Source organism: Chelonoidis abingdonii, chromosome 4, assembly GCF_003597395.2.
Source record: "Chelonoidis abingdonii isolate Lonesome George chromosome 4, CheloAbing_2.0, whole genome shotgun sequence".
NCBI lineage: Eukaryota > Metazoa > Chordata > Testudines > Testudinidae > Chelonoidis > Chelonoidis abingdonii.
Window position 1 is genome coordinate 145,530,296 of NC_133772.1, and position 25,616 is coordinate 145,555,911.

The 25,616-nt window shown below is 40.2% G+C and overlaps 2 protein-coding genes across 4 annotated transcripts in view; one reads left to right on the forward strand and one right to left on the reverse strand.

Moving 5' to 3' along the window:
• The first annotated feature begins 37 nt into the window (after nucleotides 1–37).
• KLHDC2 (kelch domain containing 2) lies at nucleotides 38–15,173 on the forward strand. 2 transcript variants are annotated; one of them, XM_032768761.2, is made up of 14 exons: nucleotides 38–122; nucleotides 705–880; nucleotides 1,955–2,034; nucleotides 4,173–4,290; nucleotides 5,665–5,780; nucleotides 6,139–6,220; nucleotides 6,338–6,421; nucleotides 9,536–9,616; nucleotides 9,700–9,758; nucleotides 10,254–10,363; nucleotides 11,846–11,918; nucleotides 14,046–14,133; nucleotides 14,423–14,475; nucleotides 14,833–15,173. In XM_032768761.2, exons 2-14 carry the CDS (start codon nucleotides 725–727, stop codon nucleotides 14,954–14,956), a joined length of 1,224 nt encoding a protein of 407 aa, XP_032624652.1. In that variant the 5' UTR covers nucleotides 38–122; nucleotides 705–724; the 3' UTR covers nucleotides 14,957–15,173. The 2 variants fall into 2 exon arrangements, with proteins under 2 accessions (XP_032624652.1, XP_032624653.1); XM_032768762.2 differs by lacking the exons at nucleotides 38–122; nucleotides 1,955–2,034 and having other exon boundaries at nucleotides 746–880.
• Nucleotides 15,174–16,207: 1,034 nt separating this feature from the next.
• Nucleotides 16,208–25,616, reverse strand: part of NEMF (nuclear export mediator factor) — a 29,045-nt gene continuing 19,636 nt past the window's right edge. The window contains exons 21-32 of one of the 2 annotated variants that reach the window (XM_032768758.2): nucleotides 25,470–25,590; nucleotides 25,039–25,324; nucleotides 23,186–23,237; nucleotides 23,043–23,092; nucleotides 21,647–21,794; nucleotides 21,188–21,265; nucleotides 20,902–21,099; nucleotides 20,214–20,246; nucleotides 18,948–19,054; nucleotides 18,786–18,829; nucleotides 18,612–18,691; nucleotides 16,208–17,113 (exon numbers count right to left, since the gene is read on the reverse strand). In XM_032768758.2, coding sequence (XP_032624649.1) covers nucleotides 17,036–17,113; nucleotides 18,612–18,691; nucleotides 18,786–18,829; nucleotides 18,948–19,054; nucleotides 20,214–20,246; nucleotides 20,902–21,099; nucleotides 21,188–21,265; nucleotides 21,647–21,794; nucleotides 23,043–23,092; nucleotides 23,186–23,237; nucleotides 25,039–25,324; nucleotides 25,470–25,590 — 1,275 coding nt within the window. In that variant the 3' untranslated portion in view covers nucleotides 16,208–17,035. Of the gene's footprint in view, nucleotides 17,114–18,611; nucleotides 18,692–18,785; nucleotides 18,830–18,947; nucleotides 19,055–20,213; nucleotides 20,247–20,901; nucleotides 21,100–21,187; nucleotides 21,266–21,646; nucleotides 21,795–23,042; nucleotides 23,093–23,185; nucleotides 23,238–25,038; nucleotides 25,325–25,469; nucleotides 25,591–25,616 lie in introns of those variants that run through there. The other variant, XM_032768760.2, reaches the window with a different exon arrangement.

Here is a 25,616-nt window from a genome sequence, read left to right on the forward strand (position 1 = left end):
AGGCGGCGCGCGAGCGACGTCTGCGGGCGGAGCGCGCTGGGGCGCGGAGGCTGCCGGGACGGACTGCGGCCGCGGCGGATGTTGACAGTGGTGACCCACACCAAGCTGGGTGGCCCGCTGAGGTGAGTCGGGTGGCGCGAAGCGCCTGCCCCCGCCCTGCGGCGGCGTTGGGGAGGGGCCCGGCGGGTTCGATGCCCGGGGCAGCCTTGGGGCCTGTCCCTGCGCGCGAGGGGCCGGGCGGCGGTGCCCCCCCGAGCGCAGCGCCAGGCTCGGGGGCCCCCGCTCGGCGGCTGCTGTCCCTCCGGCACCGAGCGCGGGGTGGGCGGGGCCCCTGGCTGTCAGTGAGGCGCACCCCCCCTCCCCCGTGTCTTTGCGGGGCAGGGTGGGTTTCGCTCCCCCTTGCTGGGGTGGACGCGCTCCGAGGGGCTGCGGTAGCAGCAACTTGTGCCAAGGGTCCTTACGCGAGGCCTTTAAATCCCGCTGTGTGTTTGTGCCTGTGGAAGGGACACAGCAGAGACTTCTGCTCCAAGTGGCAACCCACAGGAGTGTGGTGCGCAGGGAAACTCCAGCCCACCCGGTCGAAACTTTCTTCCACCATGTTTCCATTTTGCATATTTCACCTGTGTGAAGGCAGCAGCTCTGTGGAGTTTCTTTACTCATTGTTTCACCCAGTGGTTATTAAAAGTCCCACATGTCTGTTTTAGGAAGATAGCGCTGTATCAAAATGGCTGATGATAATGAAGAGCTGCAGGCAGATGAAGAGCTCCCAGCTCCAGCTGAGGACAACTTTGAGCAGCTGGAGAACAGCAGCCCAGCAGAGCGCAGTGGGCATGTAGCAGTCACTGATGGACACTGCATGTTTGTTTGGGGAGGCTATAAGGTACCCTTCTCAAGTAGTTATTCTTTTAATATATTACTTCAGTTAAGGACTCCTTATTTAACAAAACAGTTTCTCTTTGCACTGACCCAGGCGTCTGTCATTGGGGATGCTGCCGAGGTTGACTGGCCTTACTCAGTATTTCAACAAGACTCTAAATACATAATGTAACCGCTCAAAAAAAGTTTGACATGCCAAGTACTGAACTATAAGATGACATGTAAGTCGTTAGAAATGGTGTGACCCTTGTAAAATGATGTTAAATAAATGCTCTGAAGACTAATCAGTGGCTATTTGTAGGAGATGGGGTTTCTTTTCTTTCTTTCTTGTAAGGTATTTAATCCTCTGGAAGATAAGGAAATATTGTCAGTTGGTTGACCAAGACATGGCGCAGATCAGCACTTAACAATTTTATCCACATAGCTTTTCCAGCACACTCCTACTCAGCGGTACATTAGAGTTCAGAGTTTCTGAGTAGACTGCTAATCATGTTGGTGTATATATAGTTTAAACAAAAAATAAAACCATATTATGATCTAGTTCTTGTTTGTCCGAGTCACAACGGTAAGGTCACCAAATTTATTTTCATTTGACAGCAAACTAAATTTTTTGCAGATATCTGGAAACAAGGTGCCTAGTGTATTCCACCACCATCTGGCAAAATCATTTTTAAAAAAAAAAGTCTGGATGCAGATCCTCATGCTAGAACTTTAGTGTGCCAGAGGGAGGAGTTTGCAAAGGTGGCTTTAACCCATGTTAATACTCTTCTGATCCTGGAGTCTGCTGTGAGCTGGTGCAGTCCCCAACACAAGCTAAAGTAGCCCTGAGACTGCTTGAATTTGTCACAGTGTGTAACTGCTTCCTGAGGGCTGTTACACAAGTGGAATCACTGAAGTGCAGCCTGCACTGATCACACTACTCATCCCTCCTCTGACTCCTGTTTCATAAACATTTACAAATAGATTGAATTGTTTCTGAGGGGAAAGGAGGGCAGGCCTGAAAACATTTGACTGTACATGATATAAAATGTCAAGCCTTTTATAATAGTCCCTTTTCTCTTCTCTGCTGTCCCTGCAGAATGCTCAAGTTAGGGGATTTTATGACTTCTATCTGCCTAGAGATGAAATATGGATCTACAGCATGGAAACTGGAAGATGGTACAGTACATGAGTGACTTTAAAATAAAGACATTGACTTAAGAAAAGAAAAATAAAGAGGTTCTCAAACTGATCTATAAATCATACTGATGATCCATGGAGGAATTGCTGGTGACCTGCAGAAAACTATCTGGTCAACATGGCACTGCATTTCCTCATTTCCAGATGACAAACTGCCACACCAGGGTCCTTTGATTTAAATATAAGCAATTTAAATCACTGACTTTAATCAGCAAGCAGGGAACTTTGATTTAAATCCATTTTAATTGTGTTTTGCATTTGTACCTTTTAATTATTTTTCTAAAGAAAGGTTGATTTGATTTGCTAGTAAATATAGCTTATACACTAAATTTGGTGGTACTTTTTGCTAACCAGGAGCATACACTATATCTATACACATTTATTTAAGCTGTTATACAGTTCCACATACACTTACTTAGATTCTTAATTTTTACCTTTTTTTTTTTATTTTAGAAAATGATGCATTACTTATTTACTAGAGTATGATTATTTTTCACTTGTGATCTATGTCAAGCTCTACTTGGATGGAAACAAAAATTAAAAATACACAAAAATGGCATTTTAATTTTTTAAAAATAAAACTATCCTAAATGTGCTGGAAACATAAGAAAAAAACATCAAAGTATGTTTTGCATTCAAAACTAACTGGTTTATTAAACAAAGGCAGTATTAACTATAGTTAGTGAATTGAACTGAGGTTTCTGGTCACCATGTTCTTCATGATTTTAGAACGAATAGATCTTATCCTCTGATCCCTGGTTTTTATTCTTAAACAGGAAGTGGAAAACAAGCTTTCTTGGTGTTTCAACTCCCAGTTGGTTTCTTAACTTGGAATTAAATTAGTAACTGAGCTGAACTAGTTGCAGAGAAAATATTTTCTTCATTTCACTTTATTCATCTGCAGGAGAGGCTACTACTGTCAAAGGTTGAGTTAGCACTTCAACAGACTCTAGTTCAAGGAGCTTAGGCAGTGGCTTCCACCAGTTCAGTGGTTTGACCTTTAAAATTTGGCAGCAAATACTGTGTGTACTGGTTAGGTATTTTTTTTTGTATAATTGAAATTATTTGAATAATTATTTAAACCTTAACATGGGTTGTCAAATTCAAATTTTTAATCTGTGACTTCGTGGGTGTGTTTTTTCTTTTAAATCACTGATTTGTATTCACCCTGCAAAGTGCATTATGAAAGTTTAAATATTAAGTTTTCTTAATCTTATTTTTCCATGTAAATGATTGCTGTAGTTGCCACAGGGATGTCAGTTGACCCTAAATGGGAGAGGAGGTGTCTCCCAAGACAGTTTCTCCATTAAGGTGTGACAAACACTGCGGAATATTTGAGAACCCCTGATATCAAATATAGTTTCTGTAGATTGTATATATTTATAACATACTACAACAAATAACCTAATGAAATAAACTTATGTTCAGATAGCATTTTCTTCATCGTGCTTTGCAGGTACACTATCTTTTTTAAATTAAAAACATCTGTTCAACTTCATATACTATTTTTGCCTCCTTGTCCAACAAAAAAAACCTGAAATTTGTTCAGAAGCTGCATTCCTGCTGTTGTTGGTGGGCGTTATGTATTGCTTCACCTCTCTAGACAGCTAGGGACTTATCCTGCAAAGTGCCCTAAACTCTTTAAGGAACAGTATTAACTGGTTCAGAAGGGAGTCCCATCCAGTCTTACTTGGCAGTTGCTGTCCTTGTGGTCATGTGGAGCCTTGAGTTTGGAAATGCATCCTTGTGATTACAGCACTTTGAAAACATTAAAAAATCCTCTTTTTTTTTTTCATCAAGATGTGTTTTTTAAAGGAGGATTCTCTGTGTCTGAGAATCTTCATTTCAAAAAGGTAGAAGGGGGAGGAGGATCCTTAGTCCTCTGAATTGGACATGGAGAATCCCCCAAAAATACATCTTTGTAAAAGGAGGGTTTTTCAGTGTATTTGAAGTGCTGTTACTACAAAGATCCAAATGAGTCAAAACTGGAGTCCTGAATATCCCACAAACACCTATTGTCGTTAATAACTCAGCTAGTCAGATTGAATGCTTTGACTTCAGACATAATAGTCTTTTCCTTTTTATCAGTTTTTAAATGCTTTTGTGTATCTTTCCAGGAATAAAAAAAAAACAGAGGGGGATGTTCCACCTTCCATGTCAGGCAGTTGTGCTGTGTGTGTAGACAAAGTATTGTATTTATTTGGAGGGCATCATGCACGTGGCAATACAAACAAGGTAAGTGTCTGAAGATGAATTATACCCTTTCTGTTAAAGAGGTTCCAATGGACAATATTTGTATCCCCATTCTGTACTAAAGATAAGACTGACTTCTAAGCACATTAAAATGCATCCAAAGCATGAAAATATCACTCTTCATAAACTACAAAAGCTCTTCCTTCTGAACAGATATAGTATGTCTGCTAGACTTTGTTAACCAAGCCTTGATACTGTCATGTTAATGACTGGGGAATGCTGAACAGGCAGCAAGTCATTAGGTCCTTCACATCCTCTCCTACAACATACCTTCATCTTCTGTCTGGATGTTCGTTGCTTGGAACAGAGAAACTAGTTTTCTCTCCTGCAATCGCTTCCTCAAACTTGAAGTAATCCAAACAAATGTTACTTTTTTACACATGCCAAAGAAGCAACAACTTACAATAGTAGTTTTACCAGTCTGAGCTTTTCATTCAGACGACTGACACAGTGACTTCCTCCAGTTTAATTTCTCTATATCTGTATTGGCTGATACAGGTTTTGGGAATGGATTAGGTCAGTCTAGTTATCTAGTCTAGATAGTTTGGGATGACTGAAGGAGTAGATTGCAATGCTGTAAAACATCCTTCTCTCCAGTAGTTGTAGTTAAGGCAAAATAAGTGTTGTTAATCCTAGTGTACTGGCCAAATTCACTCTGTAGTCATATTACATAGATTCTTTGAGTCTACGTAATTTTGAAGGCTGGGAGCTTCAAAAATCCACTGAAATCTTAAACTTGCAAATGGATAGAAATGGCGATGAATTGAGCTGGTTTGTGGTAGTTCGGTGAAATGTTTCTCTCTCTCTTCCTTCCATCCATCTCATGCTTAGAGAATCTAAGCTTTCACTTAAAAAAAAAAGATACTCTTAAAACATAAACTGAGTGTAAACTGATGAAATGATGATGCAGGCAGGCTGGTCAGACATCTGACCAGCTTCATTTTCATGTCACTGATAGACTTCATCATTAGCATAATGACAAGTTACATTCAACATCAGCTGTCCCTCTGCACAGCAAAGTGTACAAGAAAAGAGAGATGATTATATAAAAAATTTGCTGAGTGAACTATTTTACATTCAAATGGCAGGAACTTGGGAGAGTACTACTGCTTTTCACCCTAGGATGGGAGAAAATTAAGTTCAGCGCTAATACTTCTTTCACAGATGTAGAACAGCATTAAGGGCCTACTTCGGGGGGTTGTTGGATCCTTACGTGTGACCTCAGAATATTTCATCATAGTATTCTGAGCTTGGAAAAGAACTATACACTTTTATGCTGACGCATGCTAATCAATATACTGAAACATTTGTTAGTCTCTAATTGTGTGGGTTAAAAAAACTCTTATTGTCTTGCAGTTCTACATGTTAAACTCCAGATCCAAGGACAAAGTGTTGCAGTGGGTTAGAGTAGAATGTCAAGGTGTTCCCCCCTCATCAAAGGACAAACTTGGAGTTTGGGTTTATAAAAATAAGTAAGCAAGCATGAACAAATTTTTTCAGTTCTCTTTGTGACCTTTTTTAATAAGATTTTCATTCTTGTTGGCGTATTGTATCTAAGCCGAACAAAACTGGGCAGAGAATACATTTTATACATTGAATCTTGTGCTGTGTTTGATTCTAAATAAACATTTTAAAAGTGCTCAACCCTAAACATCTTTGAGAATAAGAAAAACTTTACTTGTCATTTGGTAACAAAGTCAAGGGAGCATAGTGGGTTTTCCCATTATGCTGTGTGCGAAAAGCCTTTACGGAGCATTACGCTGTAATAGTAGAGATTGCCATACGATGGTACTTGCTTTTGATAATCTTGATATAATTTCTGTTGAACAGGCTAATATTTTTTGGAGGTTATGGTTATTCGCCTGAAGGGATACCAATAGGAACTTTTGAATTTGATGAAACCTCTTTTTGGGTAAGTAACCTTCTTTCTCCACCTAAGAGTAATTTTCAGCAGAAAACATTCTGGTGCTAGTGCATAATATGTTCATTAAAATGGAAATGTAATAGTTTTTTCATCAATTTTCTAAAGAACTCAGGTCAGCCTAGAGGATGGAATGATCACGTACATGTTCTGGACACTGAAACTTTTTCTTGGAGCCAGCCCATAACCACGGTAATTTTTAAAAGCATTTTGACACTGAGTAAAACATAAATCTTTAGCAGAAATGGCAGCTTTTTCTAGGATTGACACTAGAAGGGACATAAAGAGTAGCAATACTATGCAAAGTATCATCACTTGCTAGGCCTGTATGGTTTTTTTAGTTTTGTTCTGATACTCATTAAGAAAGAGGAAGTCTACAGATCAAAAGGCTGTTTTACATAGGTGCCTCCATGGGCTTCCAGCAGTGATTTGCCTCAGTAGCAGTGGCTTTAAGCAATTGAAGTACCACTTCTATATTGTAGTCATATAACTTCAGTAGTTATTTTATTGGCAGATCTGCTCCCCCCCCCCTCCCCGCCCCCAGTGTCCTCGCCTCATATTAAGAGTTTACTTGTATCGTCCAACCTCACATTTTTTCTCTAGCTCTGGTCTGTCTTCCCCTGATACAATGGTAGAAGGTGTGGTACTGGCAATTACTGTTCCCTGGTATGAATAGTTCAAGACTTAGGACAGACCCCTGCGGGACCCCACTACATAGGTCCTCCTAGTTTGACAGCGAACCTTTCATAGCTACCCTTTGAGTACGGTCCTTCAACCTGTTGTGCACCTACTTTATAGTAATCCAATCTAGACCACATTTCCCTAGTCGTCTTATGAGAATGTCATGTGGGACAGTGTCAAAAGCCTTGTTAAAGTCAAGATCTATCACAGCTACAGCTTCTCCCAATCCACTAATCCAGTAATCCTGTCGTAAAGAAAATTAGATTGGATTGGCATGATTTATTCTTGACAAATCCATGTTGGCTATTTCTTCTTACTCTCTTATCCTCTAGGTGCTTACAAATTGATTATTAATTATTTGTTCCAGTAGCTTTTGAAGTATCAAAGTTAGGCTGACAGATGAATAATTCCTTGTCCTCTTTTCCCCTTTTTCTCTCTGTTTGCCCTTCTCCAGCCCTTTGGGACATTACCCATTCTCCATGAGTACTGGAGTTAATCATCAATGGTTCTGAGATTGCTTCTGCTAGTTCCTTAAGTACTTGGGGTGAATTTGATCAGGCTCTGTTGACTTGAATATATATAACTTATTTAAATAGCCTTCAAGTGTAGACTGTACTTCTCTCCCAAACTTGGGTTTGGTGAGGCTGCATTCATGTGTTTATAATTGGCTTTGAAGTCCTCACATGCAAAGAACTATAGAAGTGAAAAATTTTGTATGTTTTGAGGCACCATCTGTTAAAGTCTGCTTTGAATAAATATATGCTTGCTTGCTTATATTAGTGTTCTTCAGAACATTGGAAGGGGGTTGACATTAATTGTGGTAAAGCAGGCATATACCTCAGGTCCCTTCCACTTCCAGGAAATGGGCTGCTTGCATTCTGTTTGTGCCTGTTTGTAAATTTGGCAGTGTGCTTCCGTGTCTCAATCTTTCAGTGATCGGTTTCCTCTCATGCTCCAGTGTCCTAGTTCTAGGGCCCCACCAAATTCACAGTCCTGAAAAACACATCACGGAGCGTGAAATCTGTGTGCTTTCACCCTATACAAACAGATTTCATGGAGAGACAAGCATTTCTCAATTTGGGAGTCCTGACCCAAAAGGGAGTTGCAGGGGGCCCACAAGGTAATTTTGGGGATGGAAGGGATCATTGCCACCCTTACTTCTGTGCTGCCTTCAGAGCTAAGCAGCAGCTGTTGGCCAGGCGCCCACCTCTGAAGACAGTGCTGCTGCCTTCAGAGATGGGCAACCGGAGAGGGGTGGCTGCTGAATGAGGGCCCGGCCCTGCAGGCAGCAGGGCAGAAGTAAGGGTGATAATACCATGCCATCCCATGCTTGCTTCTGCACTGCTGCTGGTGATGGCTCTGCCTTCAGAGCTGGGCTCCCAGCCAGCAGCCGCCACTCTCCAGCTGCTGAGCTATGAAGACAGCACCGCAGCCAGCTGAAGTAAGGGTAGCGGTATCACAACCTCCCTTACAATAACCTTGCGACACCTCCCCCCCAACACCTTTTTGAGTCAAGACCCCTACAATTACAAGACTGAAATTTCATATTTAAATGGCTGAAATCATTAAATTTATAATTTTTAAAATCCTATGACCATTAAATGGACCATGAATTTGGTAGGAACCTACCTATTCCCTAGTTGCTGCTTTTATAGGGAAATCAGCAAAGTGAAATTTACAACCTAACTCCAACCTGTTGTTGAGAGACTGACAGCTCTTGAGATTGCAGTGTTATTGTAGCCCTTTTGGTCCCCAAGATGTATGAGATAATACCTTTTTATTGGACCAGCTGCTGTTGGTGAAAGCTTGTCTCTTTCACCAATAGCAGTTGGTCCAATAAAAGATATTAACTCACCCACCTCAGCTCTTGAGTTTGGCAATCTTAAACTCACTTGGCTGCTGAATGAAGGATCAAAATAAAGAAAAATCAGTGCATGCTGTAGTGCTACACATTGGACACAAAAGCTGTCTCAATTGTTCAGAAGCAAACTAATAGGATTATATTGCCATGGATACTAAGGAAGTAAAATCTGATGGGAAATGACATTTTATTCAGATAGTTAAGACAAAGAGTTTGAAACGGTTGATCTCATGCCCTGGAATCAGCTGTAAGAAAAATATTTTTCGCTTCCCCATCTCATCTTTTCAGTTAAGGTCTGAGAGAGTTCCCCATATACATCTTGTCCATCTTAAGTCCCCCACCAAAGCCAGACTTGATATTCTGAAGGATGGGATTTTTTTAAAATTTTTTTTTAATTGAAACCTTTCCTTCCTCTTCTTAGATGGCTTCCCAACCCACCTCCCACCCAAACAAGTAAAATCTGGGTCTCCTGGGTCTCCCTTACATAGATGAATGCAACCCCATCTTCTCCCCTGTCCTCACCTGCTGCCAGTCACCTTAAATCAGACTGTTGATCCAGGGTTTCTCCCCTTTAGCTGATCATGAGTTTCTGGAGGAAAACGGTATTTGGTTTTATCTTGAATATAACATCTGTGTAATTTTGGAGCTGTTAAAGATCTCTGACCAGATTTCCTTTCTTAGTTTCCAGTCTCTGCTCAATACCATTATCTGAATAATATTGTTAAACAAGTCTTCCTTCTAATTTTAATATTTTCTTATCTCAGGGTAAATCCCCCTCACCCCGAGCAGCCCATGCCTGTGCTACAGTTGGGAACAGAGGCTATGTGTTTGGAGGCAGATACCGAGTAAGTGTAAGAACAGTTTTACAGTGTTGCTGCTGAATCTCTAAAGTGAATGTTTCATTCAACTTTTATCTATTTTATTTTAGGATTCTAGAATGAATGATCTTTATCATCTTAATTTGGACACATGGGAGTGGACTGAAATGTAGGTATCAAAGCTCTTTAGTCATTGTTGGTTTTTTTAGGCAGTACATAATTGTATTTGTAGATGTGCTTTTTCACCTGCAAATCATGCTAACAGAACTTCAAAGTATTTACCATCAAGTGCACTGCTTTTAGAGAGGTACGACTGAACGTTTATGTTCTAGTACCTTGTTTCACTGGCCATCACTAATTTTAAAGTGTCTGGAGATGAGTAAAATGCCTTCTACCATTCAGACTGCCATTATTTGAGACTATTCTGTCTTCATTGGATTAATCTGTCTGCAATAACTCTTTCCAGGAAGTCTGACCTGTAATCATTGAGAAATGAACTGTGCCTTCCTCAGGAAGAAACTGAATTGTTGCTAATAGTTGGTCAAAGTTAGCATCCAGTACTCAAGTGTATAGATTTAATATCTGAAAAATCATTGGGCCCAAAAAAGTCCGCATTGTGTTTTAGCTGGTCTGTAACTTGGGGTGCTTTTTTGTTTATATGCAGAATTACACAAGGCATTTGCCCAGTAGGCCGATCGTGGCATTCCTTAACTCCAGTTTCATCAGATCACCTATTTCTCTTCGGAGGGTTTACCACCGATAAGCAGCCACTGAGTAAGTAATTCCAAGGAAACTTTACACTCTCCAAATTCTATATAATTGCATGCTGAAGTGTCAAAGTAAACTCTCTACTAGCAGTGTCTCAGTAATACCCTCGTGCTTTCCACCCATAAAACTCAAAATGCTTTATAAAGGTCAGTATCAGAGTCTCCATTTTACAGATGGGGAAACTGAGGCACAGGTTAATTGCCCAAGGTCATCTAGCAAATCAGTAGCAGAGCTGGGAATAGAACCCAGGTCTCCTGAGTCCCTCTCTAGTGTCCTAGCCGTTGACTATTTCCATGAATAACATTTTGCAGTGCTCATTGTTCATGTCTCATAGCAGCAATGCCATTTTTTTAAAATAGAGCATTCCAAGTCCAATCAGAAGCTGAGAGCTCATTTCTTAATCTTTTCAGCAATGTGACAATCTGTGTAGTTAGGTGACCTGCTGTAGACTTGTTCAGCCTTGTCAGTACTGAAGGTATTAGGCTTATCTTTGAAAAGTGCTATTTGATTATAGTCAACTACCTTGCGTAGTGTAAAATCCATTCAGACTAATGGAACATGTGATGGCAAACTATTCCCAGAGTCCCCCAACCTATACCAGTCCCCCAACCTGTATGAGTTACACTAGCCCCTGGGGAAAGCAAGAATTGCATCATCAGACTGGCCATCATGTGACTGATTTCTTATGATGATTAAAAAAGCAACACTACTCTTGTCTAATTCAACATGTAATCAGCTTTGTTTTGTAAACTTTATCAAGATCAAATGCACATTTAGAGAGGCTTATGAAAACTTCATTAATAATATTACATCATGAAATGACATCTAGTTTTCATAGGTAAGCTGTTTTCCATGAGGAAAAGCGTTCCATCATTTCAGTCTGGTCTATGTGTTTTAGAAGGAATTTAAAATGACAAGACATTTATCTCTTCCTTCCATAAATGGAAAGATGTAAAGAGGACTATATACCTACACATGTGTACACAAGGTATAATTTCACTTGGTGATTGAAGGACTTAAAAAACATAAATAAGGATTTCAGTGTTTTGTGTGTAATGGTCTCCTATACATGCAGTCATGTGGAGTGGGAGCCAGAGAGGAGGAGGAGAAGATTAGTAATTTATATTCGACTTTGTGGCTGTATTTTTCTTTTCTACAAAACCACTACACTCCCAGCTCTGAATGAGAAGTAACAGTTTACAATTTTTGAAGTTTGTACACACTTAGATTTCATTCCCTAATGAAAGTTTTGTTACTGGTATGAGCAAGGGATAAAAGCATAGGTTCCCCACCTGCCTCTCTTTACTCTGTCCTAGCCACAGAAAACCCACCAGTGAGAGCAAGTTTTCACACAGCTAGCCACAAATTGCAAATTTCAGTCCTGAAGAATTGGGGACGCACATGGTTAAACACTGTATTCTTATGTTATACCAGAACATACTTGTTCTGGCAACAGTGACAAGGGTTAATATATCTTTGTATTTATAGGTGATGCTTGGATTTATTGTATCAGTAAGAATGAGTGGAAACAGTTTGAGCATAATTATTCTGAAAAACCAAGGTAAGGTGTACACACGTTATTGGAAATGTATAAAACCAGTAATAGTGTCTAGGAAATCTTAGGAGGCAGTCTGTAGCATTGGTATGGCACACACAAGACTTGGATCACTTTTTCCCTAATACTGCATCTTTTTTAACTTTAAAGTAGTGATAAATCAGATTGGTTGCTCTTACCCCACCATGATAATACATCCTGTTTTATGAAGGTGCAGGATTAAGGTAGCTATATGTCTGTGTGCTGATAGACTCCTGCATCTCTCTCTGTGACTACATTGTTTGGAACTCAAAACTATATTACTGTTCTGCGTAACTATTAGCCTATAAAATGGCAGAGAACTAACTAGATTGTCCATTTTAGTCATGTTAGTACACAAAGCTCTAGTACTTGACAGGCAAAGTAGACCTTCACGTGCCAGACTTGGAAATCCATCCTCAGTTTACTAGCAGAACGTTTGTTTAAAACTGCTGCTCTGGACATAAGGAGAATCGCAAAGCTTTGATTGTCCTGGCTGACAGCTGGCTTTGCCTCAGAGTACTTTGCTTGATGCACATTGTCTAAAGAGAGACCATTGCTTTTTAAGTGAAGTCATAAAATTAGCAGTGTTAGGGTGCATAAAATGGGATGGAAAACATTGTAATGCCACCATAACAGTATTCCAAGTGAAGATGATTTAAGTTCTGGTCACTCAATGTCAAGCTGTAATAGAGGGAGTTCAGAGATGTTTGTCAAAAGATAATTAAAGGAATGAAAAGATTCACATAATTGGGACTGTTTAGAAGAAGATACAAGATAACAATATAGGGAAGGCATAGAGGTCCTCTTACGCTTTATTGTACTGAAAACAAAAGGACACAGAATAGAAGTGAAAGGTAACAAACTTAGAAAAGGAAATACTCTTTTGCATAAGTGGTCTGTGGAACTTGTTGGTACAAGTTGCAACTGAGACAGAGATCCAAGGATTGCACTCATGGATCAGACTAAGCACAGTCACATTTGATAAAATGTTTTAGAATGATGATAAATCTCAGTACTTCTAGGCATAAGCCAGCCTCAACTGAGGGACAGGTGCAGGATAACCTGCTTAGTATGGCACTACTTGTACATTTACTGAAGTGTCTAATACTAACCACAGCAGCAAGATACCAGACTGAATGGACCACTGGTCTGATTCAGTGTCATAATTCTTATGTAGCTAGTTAACTTGAGGCTAATCTTTTAGAAAAGGCAATATGGGAAAGTACTCGTTCCTTACTGGGCAAAATTCTGTAGGAAGATTGTAGTAATCTACTAGAGCTAACCTTTGTCCGAGCCCAAGCACCCTTCTTACAGTTAATCTTCCTGCAGGGTTCAGAAACCTGCCTTAAATAGTATGTTGAAATTTACATAACATTTTTCAGATGCTTGATAAAAACACTGAAATTTGATATAAGTACCATAAGGCAGCTAAGGTGTATCGGTAATAACCTGAGTTAAACACCAGGTGAACTGTGATACTGTGGATGGTGAGGGTTCATCTTGTCTCATTGTTTGGATAATCTTATTATAACTGGTTCCTTCAGCTCTCAAAAACTGGAAGCCGCTGATATAATTGACTTGATTGAAAGGAATAGAATGTTCTACCATCAAACAATATTTCTTCACAAACCCTTCAGCTACCAAAACTAGGATTACTGTAAATTTTATATCAGAGGGGTAGCTGTGTTAGTCTGGATCTGTAAAAGCGCCAAAGAGTCCTGTGCCATCTTATTCACCCACGAAAGCTCATGCTCCAATATGTCTGTTAGTCTATAAGGTGCCACAGGACTCTCTGCCATAAATTTTAGTTTACCTTCAAAAGATGAACTTCATGAGTGCCCGTCATCAGACTACAGAACCACTCAGCACTACTTTGCTTTTCCCCACAGACAGCTTACGAAGTAGTTTGTGTACAGGGAATGATAACATATCCACTGAAGTCATTCTTTACTGTTGCTAGAAATTATTACATGCTGAAGCTAACCTGTCTGCACTGACCTTGCATATAAATATTACATCTTATTTCACAGCATTACTCTGTAACGGTATTAATGGTGTACTTGGACTCTTCCCCACTGTACTTAATAATTGTGTGGCTTGTTCATTTTCTAGGCTGTGGCATACAGCTTGTGCTAGCGAAGAAGGAGAGGTGATTGTTTTTGGTGGCTGTGCCAACAACTTGCTTGCCCATCACAAAGCAGTAAGTCTGTTTTTAAGCATTTCATATATGTAGTATGTACCTTCTAGTGCTGCCGTGTGGAAAAACGTTTTTTAAAAAGTGACCACCCCCACTCCCCCTTAGCATCTGTCACTGCAGCTGCAACCTGCAACTGTGAAACGCCTTTCTCTGCCATCAGTGACTAAGACTTTCAATGTCATAAGAAAATTTTGATGTTTAAGGGAGAAACTTTTGGTGCTTTTTAAGGAATTAACTTATCAATGCATTTAACAATAAAGGCTTCAAATATTAATTTAACATCTCTTTCCAGGCTCATAGTAATGAGATACTTGTGTTTTCTCTGCAACCAAAATCTCTTGTAAGGTAAAAAAAAATAAAAATTTTTTTGAATCTTACACCCCTGTTCTTTCCTTCTCGCTTACTAACACCTTGTACTTAAAATACATAGACTTTAGTACCAGATCATGGTTCCTAGGCATCCTTGGGAGACTGAGTTAATAACATTCCTGTAGGAAAGCTGAAGTAGCATTCAGCAATGGAAGGAGTCTTGCTGCTTCCATTCTTTTGTAAAGACTTCATAATCCTCTGACAATGAAAACAGCTAATACTTTGGAGGGAACAGGTCAACTAAACAGCTTTTAAGAAAAACAGAATTCTGACCTTTTGTGCTATTTCACTTATGTTTTTAATAGTAACTGAAATATTCATTCTTTTTCCAAGGCTGTGCCTAGAAGCAGTAATTTGCTTCAAAGAGATATTAGCCAACTCATGGACCTGCCTCCCAAAGCACTTGCTTCACAGTGTCAATCAGCGGTTTGGAAGTAACAATACATCTGGCTCTTAAGACTTCTGTTATCAGTTACTTCTGTGAACAACCTGTGCATGGATGAGCAATTCTAAAGGATGTAATAATTTTACCACCCACGTGTGGCAGATGTGAGACTTATATAAATATCTGCATTGTCCTTGGTAGTAGCTTGTTGGTTGTAAGTTGCATGTGAATGGCTTAGAGAGAACTTATTTTTGTGTAAAGATGTTTGCAATAAATGTATTTAATGCAAGTTGAAATGTATCAGTGCCTAAGCTAAGTTAAACTAGTAATGTTTTGTTCATCTTTATCATCACGTAATGAAGTGAGTGCCATTGAGTAGTTTTCCTATCTTAAATTACTTCAGTGTGCGTTAGTGCAGGGAAACACGGTTTAAGGAGTTACCATTCAAGCATTTGTGGGTAGCTGCTGAATTTCTGGGCCTTCAAGTTTGGCGAATGCTAGAAGTATTTTCAGACACTAATGTTCTTTGGGACACCATTAATATGACAACTGACTCTCTAGCATTTTTCAACATTATCATAGAGTAGTTTTAGTCTGTATTAGCATCTTACTGATAGGAATAAGACAGGGTCCTAACATGTTTGGCCACATGAGTTTAAGGTTAGAGAAACTATTTTAATTTAGTGCTGGGAATAGCTCACCAACTTAAAGGTTAGAACTTTTTCGAAGTTTGACTTGTTTAAAAACAAACAGAGGGATGGTGATTAAGTGTCCTGTTGCTGTGCGGTTATTTAAGAACTGTAAGTGTGAGTGATAAGCAGACATTGTATTTTGTCTTAATCCTGTAGTGAGTGTGAAAATGCTTTAGTCAATCAGTAGTTAAGTGTCAAACTGGACCATGCATGTCTAGGAGTAGCCAAAAGCACAAACTGCCAGTTTGCCAGGCATGGCTTGATTATTAATGTGCTGTTTCCTTCAGCAGCTTCCATATTCAGAGCTTCATGCATATTGTGAAGCTGATGACTAACAGCTGCCAGGCTCTGCTCAGCTTCACTAGTTTAAAAGCTACTGAAAGTACAGTGTTATGTATGTGAGCAGCAACCAGCATGAAGGCCTTTCTGGCTCTGCTGTGTCTCCCAGGAATCAAGAGACACAGGCCACCACTGATACAGTGGAGGGGTTGAGAAACTAATAAATGGCTTGTGATTTAAATATTGGAACAAAGTGATTTCAGCACTCCACTTACTGTCTCATTTCTTTTCATAGCACTAAACTGAATATTCTTACTGTAATTCAATTAGCTGTCTTTTGTGCTCGCCATTGGAGTGAATAGTATTGGGGCATTGTATTAGATCTGTGATTTTTAAGCTACAGCTCACCCTTCATCTGTTTTATTCTGGCCTGTTTTTTGTCTGCTCACAGGTATCGTACATATTTTTTGGACTTAAAAATCCCCACACTATGGGCAAAGTATTATACTATCCCCCAGTCATTCATAATGTTGCATTGTTACCAGGTTGTGGTGCTCCATGGCCACTAAGTGACTGCAGCTGATTAGTCAGAAGCAAGACTTAGATTTATGTCCTTGCAGGACTTTTCTTACCATATGACAGATTGATAATGTTTACCAAAAGCCTGTACAGTCAAATCTATCTTCATTCCCAAACACGATACTGTTAACTAGAAGCAGATTAATACAGTCAATGTCCTGACTAGAAAGAGGGCTCCAAGCAGGGTAGTATGTTTAAAACCCAGCCTTTGCCAAAGGAGAGCTGGAAAGAACAAGCAGCAGGACTTCGCTACAGCGTAAGCAATGAGAGAATGGAGGGGGTCTGTGCCAGTCCTCACAGTATTAGAAAGAGTATCAGTCCAAAATCAGTCTTGCCTTTGACAGCTAAGGCCGGTCATACTTTACTTGTGCACTTTGGAGGAGTCACATGCAACATGTAATTTAAAGTCCATACAAATAGATCTAGGCCAGGGTCAGAGGCAGGAAACTCTTCATCTCTGCCTCTCAGTTTAGTCCAACTGATTGTAACTATCTTACTTTATTAGCAAAATTTGAAGTAGTCCAGGTGGTAGGTTTGTCACTGTCCTCTTCTGAAGCAGTAGTGGCAGTTTAAACACGTATGCATGATGTATGATCACCACTCACTTCTTTTTCATGTTCAGGAGCTTAGGTGCAGACACTTTCACTTTACCAGGAATATTTCTTGATAAGTCAGTATCCTACGAAACAAAATCAGGGGTCAAAATCACGTAGGAAGTGTTCAACAATCACTCCTTCCCAGCCTCCCCTGTCCTCTCTGACTACCAGCTGCAAAGTAGTAATGCCACATGAATCAGTGATAACCTGTCACTGTCACTACATTACAGCCTAGAAAGTGGCCATGTGACAGTTCAGCAAATGATTGATGAAAATGCAGTGTGCTCTGAATAAACACTTGCTGCACCTCCCACTCATTCCATGGAAAACAATAGATCACCAGGTCATATATATGCTCAACACTCCAGCTATCTATCTGAACATAACTAGTTTGTTCAGTGGTATTCAATATAAAATAGTTAACAAGGAATCATCACAGGGGTGCATTCCCAACAAGTCCACCACAACTAGCGGCAGGCCAGATTATTCAACATTTTTATCAGGGATCTAGAAGAAAATAAGATAACTGATGATAAAATTTTCAGAATAGTAAATGAGGACAGGGCAGTTAGTGGGATCTGGATTGCTTGGCACATGTGTTTTAATACAGCAAAATGTGAGGTCGTGCATCTTGGAACAAATCCTGCAGGCCCCGCAGACAGGAGACCTCGCTTAGAAAGCCATCACTCAGAAGAGGATTTAGGGATCACAGATAAGCAACTGAACATGAGCCCTAGTGTGACTGCCAATGCAATCCTTAGCTATAGAAACAAGGATAGCAAGTATGAGCAGGAAGGTGATTTTACCTCTGTACAGGGCATGGTGAGACACTAGACTACTGTGTACTGTTTGGATGTTGAAAAATTGGAGACAATATATAGGGCCACAGAAATGATTTGTGGTCTGAAGCAAGTGCCTTACAGTGAGACCTTAAGCTTAATCTGTAGTTTATCAAAAAGACGATTGAAAGGTGACTTGATTGCAGTGTGTATGTACCTTCATGTACAGAAAATACTCAGTTCTAAAGCATTCTTGAATCTAGCAGAGAAAGGCAGAAAAAAGAACCAATGCCAGGAATCGGACAAATTCGAAACAACACAAAAGTCTAACAGTGATTAACCACTGGAAAGGAAGTGGTGGATTCTCCAGCTCTTGCTGTCTTCAAATCAAGACTGGATGATTTTCTGGAGGGTACTCTTAGTCAAATACAAGTTATTGGACTCAAGACAGGGGTAACTGAGTAAATCTTGCCGGCATGTGATGAGGGGATTGGGACTAGATGATTTAATGGTTCCTTCTGGCCTCAAAAGTCTATTCATCTTCTATGCCAATAGGGAGAAACAAAGTGGGGGTGATATTTTTTTTACTGGACCAACTTCTGTTGGAGAGAGACAAACTTTCCCAGAGCTCTTGCTCATGGCTGGGAAAGGTACTCAATGTCACAGCTAAATACAAGATCAAAGAGAGAATTTAGCATAAGTGGTTAGTAAAGCAAGGACAAAACCGAAAGCAATAGCACTGAACGCTGCTTTCATTCTTGCTGTAGTACAGTCTGAAGAAGCCAAGGAGATGGCTCTTTACCTTAACACTGCGAAATAAATCTTTTTCTCTTGCTGTAGCTTCTTTGTAATGCATGAAATTATGCAAAGCAGTCTTGGCAGCTGTAAAAAGTACATGAAAGAAATTGTGAAATGGCACGTGCCAGCTTAAAAAGCTGCTGGGTTGAAAAGGACTCTACTATGCTGTATACAGTACCTTTCCCTTTCTTCTGGGTGCCTGGAGTGAGCTTCACTTTATATCTTTAAACAGAGAAAAAAAAAAATCACACCATTTACACAGGTATTAAGTAACTAACTCAAAGTGCTGCCAATCTGTCAAATTCAAGTTCATGACTTCAGATAAATCGCTGCAACTTACTTATAGTTTGTCATGGTAGTGTAAGGTGCACATATTGGTATAGCAAAGAGGAGGATATCCTCCAAGTGAGGCTGGCCTGTCAAAGAATTTAGCAGTTTCTCTCCTTCCTAAAATAGCAAAGACAATCCTTGCTGTGAAACTAGAAAACAACATTTAAACAAAAAGCAACAATGAAAGTAGTAAAAATAAACCCATCTTTTACTATCGAAGAGGTTGGAATTTGGTCCTTCTCCCTTACAGCCCAAGTGCAGAGAAGTCACAATCCCCATGTGTATATCATACCATAATCTGTTGTCACAGTGTTACTGAAATGTACTCAATTTATCAAGAGGTGATGGGCTACTGGAGAAGCCCTAGTTTAAAAAAAATCTGAATGTCCAAGGTGACATGGCTTTTAGTCTTAAATGAGGTAAAGGGGAGTTTCCAAATTTGGTTTATATTTTAGCATAGTCAATTAAGACTTGTTAATACAAAAATAAAGTACATACTTTTCCTCTTAGAGAAATCCATTTCTTCAAATTCTCTAAGTGTGGAATACATCTACTGAAAGCTTTTGAGAAAATATATGCTTTGTACATTGAATATAAAGTGCTTTTTAAAGAGTCCAGTAAACAATTTTGTAAAAGTAAACTGGAACTTTTAGTCTAAAGAACTGTTTTCATCAGAGTTAGTTTACTTATTGTGTCAGCCTATAGGGGATGTGGGATCATCCACTGTTCTGAAGTCTTCATGGAGTTAATCAGGTGAAGACAAAGGGAAAACTACTTAATGGGTTTGTCAAATCCTTGTTATTTTAACCAAGTTTTGTTGCTATGCACTAATATAGCCATACAACTGAGAGACTAGGAAGGTCACATTTAAACTCTCCACTAGAAGAACCTTAACTGATTTGATCCTTATAATAAAGAAACATTTATACCTGGATTGACAATTCACATCCTAACTGTGACTGAAAAAGCCAAGTTATAATGCAGGGATAATATGTCTGAACTCATGGGGTCTATAGCAAAGTCATAATCAATAAACCTCAGCTGTCATTACGCATAGTGACTGGCTCCCTTCTGGAAGGCCAAGTGCCTCACCTCTGTGACATGCCCAATCTTCTCCAAGGTAGGAACTGTAAGCCTCACTGACACACCTCAGACTGGGTTAGCAGATAGGACCTTGGGGTCCAGGCCATTCGCAGCGTTGAGCAGAGACTTAAAAACTTGTTCTAAGCACTTTTATTCTAACACTTTATTAGAAGTGTGAAGGTGATAAATTTACCTCATTTTCCTGTTGATCTTGATCCTGTTCTTCCTGCACCACAGATGTAAATAAAAGGGAACATTAAGACTTGTAGAAAATCAGAATACTTCTCCCAGAAAGGTCACATTCCCAGCAAAGAAAGCCATGTGTGGATACAGTCTCCTCAATCCGTATGGAACTCCATTTTAAGGGAGAGTATGTCTGGTACTGCTGCATTTTTATATAGGGTTTTTCTTTCTATCCCCAAACTTCCTTGGCACATGCAAAGGTGGAAGAAGATAAGATTTGGGTGGAAATATTGAAAGTCAAGCTGCCAACCTACAAAACCCTTTATTGTTTTTTAACTGCACAATTGATATAGCGTGACATTAAGAGATCCTCAACACAGCTCAGCCACACACCATACCCCTCAGACTTCAAGTTTTGGTGGGTCTGTGCTCCAGCGAAGGCCAGGGAGCACTCTCCTGGTTTCTTGGGTTGGTGCCCCTTACAACTATTAAAAATTAGTCGTGACATTATATACACTGTTCTCAAAAAACACTGATCTAAGAAAAGTGGCAGCTACACGAATGCAGCAGAGTAAGCAGTTCTGCAAGCACCACACAGATTCAGTTTAATATTTATAGTACAATAAAGTAATGATTTAACAGCCTGAGCAGCAAGATGCTGCAAAGTGTGGAGAATGAAACAGGTCTACAGTGTTTACCTTCTCCTCCTGCTGATCTTCCAGGGCCATGTCCTGTACCTCATGTGTTAATACTTCTACTGGGGGGCGGGTTTCTTTACGACTTGCATCAACTTGATGGCCACTCTTTGGTTTCTGGGCTTGTTTCTTTACTGATTCTTCTTTTATTTTTCCTTTTTTACCTTTCTTCACTTTTTCTTCTTTGCTTGACCCTGCAGACTAGATTTCACATATGAAAATAATTTAAACCTACACTCAAGCACAGAACAAACAATACAAAGGAAAAACCATAGTTATTTTGGCTTACACCCAATAGCTTCATTATGAGCTCTCGATCTTCTTCATCCTGGTCCTTGTACTTCTCTTTCATTTTTTTCATCTTACTCTGCAGAGACGAAAAATGGGGTTAATAGTTTAGCAAATAACAAAAAGGAATTTCTGCAAATATCAACCTAGAGCTCAATTCTTCATTGGTATATGGCATTTAGTCTCCCTCTGTTCTTTTTAGTTTAAGCACTGTGTTAACCCAACAGATGTCATTTCTATTCAGAGAAGTATCAAGTGCTGAATGTTAGTCAAATCAACAACTGTTATTAAACACAGACAACTATTCAAGTGAGTCTAAATTTGTCAGCTGCCTGGAGATGTTTGAATATGCAAATTGAATATTGGGCAAATGCAAAAAAAATTAAAAATATGATGCATCTTTAAGAGGGCCCTTTTCATTGCGTAAATCTAATCAATTCTGCAACTTCATCCATTCTACCTTCTGTCCTCGTTTCATGGGCTGAGGGGCTGACATGCTCTTGTTTGAAACAGGAGAAGATGGGAGCTGCGTGCTGGTCTCTCTGTCCTTTCCTTCAGGTGGTTCTAAATCCTCTATGTCATGTTGCTGCTTCTTTTTCTTCATTTCCCTAAGAGAAAAATAATCATTGGGATACGCCCTCCTACAGGGTTCTGTGGTATGAAACGACAATGATCTTACGTTAACATAGCACCCGTCTTCCCAAAGGATACATCTCTACAAGTTCAGTCAATAGACCAAATAAGAACAAGAACACGGGAAAATAAGTCACATCTATAATAAAAAATTCAAAATTTAAACATAGAAGCCAATGATAAAGTGATTCATCACATGAAAAACTGCTTACTTGGCACTACTGGTCCCGTAAGATACACATTGGGATACAAGGCTACTTCTGGGTCTGTGTTCCCAGAAGAGGCCAAGGTAGGAACTCGCCAAGCTCAAAGTTCTTGGTTTTCCTTCCCCTCAGACCATGGAACTACAGGCAGCCCTGCTGCTTCAGCCAGTGTCTTTCATTCTTATCAAAGTAAGTAACGTTTTGTCCAAAAAAATACAGAACTCTTCTTTCTGCAGGGAGGGCCATCTTTCCTCAGAGAACAGAATCCACTATGCAGCGAGCACCTCCTGGCACATTGGAAAGTTGGTGCCTGTAGCTCCAGCCCCAGAGCCTATACAAGGAGCCGCATATTAACTTCTGAAGAGCCACAAGTTGGCCACCCCTGACCTAAAGGTTCCTGGTTCAAGCCTTGGCTTTGACAAATGTACCCAGAGTGAAAGGGAAGATACCTAGAAGAAGACACGGTCAGATTAGCTGATGTCAATGTGGCTTAGACAGACACCTAGCTGGAAACTGGGAAGCTCTTTAAGCAACTACATCCAGAAAGGAAATTGGTGCCCCTTTGGTTCCAACTCCTATCTCCACCTCAAGGGCCCGCAAGAGAGGCTGCTGGGCTTAGAACTGAGTTTGGATTCAGTTCCTGCCTTTTTCACACACACAAGCATGGGACCATCACCACAGCATTTTTGCGGGAAATAGTAGTCTGTGGCATAGAAACCTGAACTAGATCACAAGCCCTTACTAATTCATTTCCACAGTGCGGAAGTGATCCTTTATATTCTGAACCAGACCTTTGAAATTACCCAGTATCCCATCAAAAAAACCCAATTCTTCCAGCTAATAAAAACCAGATCCGTTGTGTTCACAGTGTCTGTTATATCCATATCATTAATTTCAAGTGGCAAGAAACACACTGCAAGTGCCTTCCTCCAAAAAGGTTAACTCCTCCTTAAGAAATGAGGACTTTCATACACGGAGATATTTAAGATCTTTTCTTCCCTCAAATGAAGACATTCTTACCTTCTCTCCTTGGCTGACAAGTGTCTTCGCCCATGTGACTTACTGTCACTCTAAAAAAATGAAAAAAAGTTATATTTCATTATTTCCACTCATTGAAATCACATGCTGTGCCACTTGTTTGAAGATCTTGTCAGGGAGCTTACCAGGTTAGATGCTTCCTCTTTTGTAACCATTTTCTGGTGGGATCTGTGAAGACTGAAAGGTGCATTGTGTCGTTAGAGAAATAACAGTCTGATAACACAGTTCATTCTTATGCCCATTCATTTCTTGCCCGTGAAGCCGCTAAGTTGCACCATTTGTGAGGACAGCGGGGTAAGTGGTAGGAATATTAGCCACTGGCACTAATTGGAGATCACCATCTCATTTCAAGTGACAATAATTTTCAGTCATTACCATCTTGAATAAAAACAGACGTGATCTTAAGCTTCCCATTTCCTAGGTCCTGGTAGAACACTTAAGTGGAAGAAGGTTGGTCTCCCCAAGGAGGAAAAATTATAAAATGCCCTGTGCTTGAAGCACCCCTAGCAACCAATATATCTTGATTTTTTATAGAGTCCCACATGGATTCTCATAAGCACACTAGGGAAATGTGAGCTAGATGAAGTTACCATGAGGTAGGGGCACAACTGGTTGAAAGACCATACTGAGAGAGCAGTGATCAATGGTTTACTGTCAAACTGGGCGGGTGTATCTAGTGGGGTCCCACAGCGGTCAGTCTTGGGTCCGGTACTATTCATTATCTTCGTTAATGATCTGAATAATGATTGAGAGTATATTTATTACATCTGCAGATGATACCAAGCTGGGAGGGGTTGCAAGCACTTTGGAGGACAGGATTAAAATTCAAAATTGGGCAAATTGAAGAATTGGGCTGAATTCAACAAGATGAAATTCAATAAAGATAAGTGAAGTACTCTGCACTTGTGTATTTGATTTTTCCTTCCTAACTACAAAACGGGGAATAACTAGTTAGGCGGTAGTGCTGCTGAAATGGATCTGGGGGCTATCGTTGATCACAAATTGAATTAGAGTCCACAATGTGATGCAGTTGCGAAAATGGCTAATTTCATTCTGGAAGTGTATTAACAGGAGTGTTGTATGTAAGACACAGGAAGTAACTGTCCCACTCCACTCGACACTAGTGAGGCCTCAGCTGGAATACTGTGTCCAATGCTGGGCACCACGCTTTAGGGAAGATGTGGACAAACTGGAGAGACTCCAGAGGAGAGCAACAAAAACAAACAATACAAGGTTTAGAAAACTTGACCTATGAGGAAAGGTTAAAAAACCTGGGCACGTTTAGTCTTGAGAAAAGAAGATTGAGGAGGGACCTGGTAAGTCTTCAAGTATGTTAAGGGCTGTTATAAAGAGGACTGTGATCAGTTGTTCTCCATGCTCACTGAAGATAGGAGAAGTAGTAATGGGCTTAATCTGCAACAAGGGAGATTTAGGTTAAATAGTAGGAAAAACTTTCTAACTCTAAGGGTAGTTAAGCTCTGGAACAGGCTTTCAAGGGAGGTCGTGGAACTCCCATTGTTGAGATTTTTAAGAACCAGTTGGGCAAACACCTGTCAGAGATGGTCTAGGTTTACTTGGGCCCCGCCTCAGGGAAGGGGGCTGGACTTGACGACTTCAAGGTTCCATCCAGCCTTACATTTCTATGCTTCTATAACAGCCTTGACAATGGCCAGAATACCACATATGCCCCAGCCAGAGAATGCATTAGTCCAGTGGTTGCTACCGTCAAGAGAAGGGGGACTAGGATAACCCAAAATGAAGAACTGTGTAAAGAAGACCATCTAGGAAGAGTGGGCCAGCACTACCAAACATGTATACATTTGTTTTACTTGTTATTCAGGCAGCCTGCACCTTTGAATACTAGGATTAGTCTCATGTACTCACTGCAATCCCTCTTATCACATAAACATAGTTTTAAGGCACTGACATTCATAGAATGGCTCATATTGCTGACAAATGTGGAGGCTCTTTTGGTTACCTTAGTGGCTGAAGATGTGACAGGTCGATTGCAGTGTCTGGATAATTTATCTCCTCCTCCTTCACTTCACTTATCAGCTCCCGACCTTCAGCCTCTTCTTCAGATTCTACATCATCATCTTCAGAGGATTCTTCTTGTGCTGGTGGCTTGTTTATTCCATCCTTGTCTGTGTGAGCAACATCCTCTTCGAGTTTACTCTCAGCCCTGACTTCAATACCATCAGGCATTTCTTGAGGCAGTGCCTTCTCATCATCAGTGCTGCTATCATCTCCTTCTGGTGCTTCTTCTAAATGAGTTAGGGGAAAAGACATTTCAGTTTAAAGACACTTGACTAACATATTATTAATTCAGGGAGCTGAATGCACATCCCAATGTATTTTTAAGAGTTCCCAGTGTGCCCACAGTAAAATATATTAAACCCTCCATAATACCTAGTAGCTCCACTTCTTCTGACACCAGTTCATTGGTACTACTGGTCACAGACTCCATATCCTCATCCTGCACTTTGACCTTTCGTTCGTCTCTGTGTCTCCAAACACAAGATTCCTCCACCTAAATGACAGAAGCAGCTCCTTTAT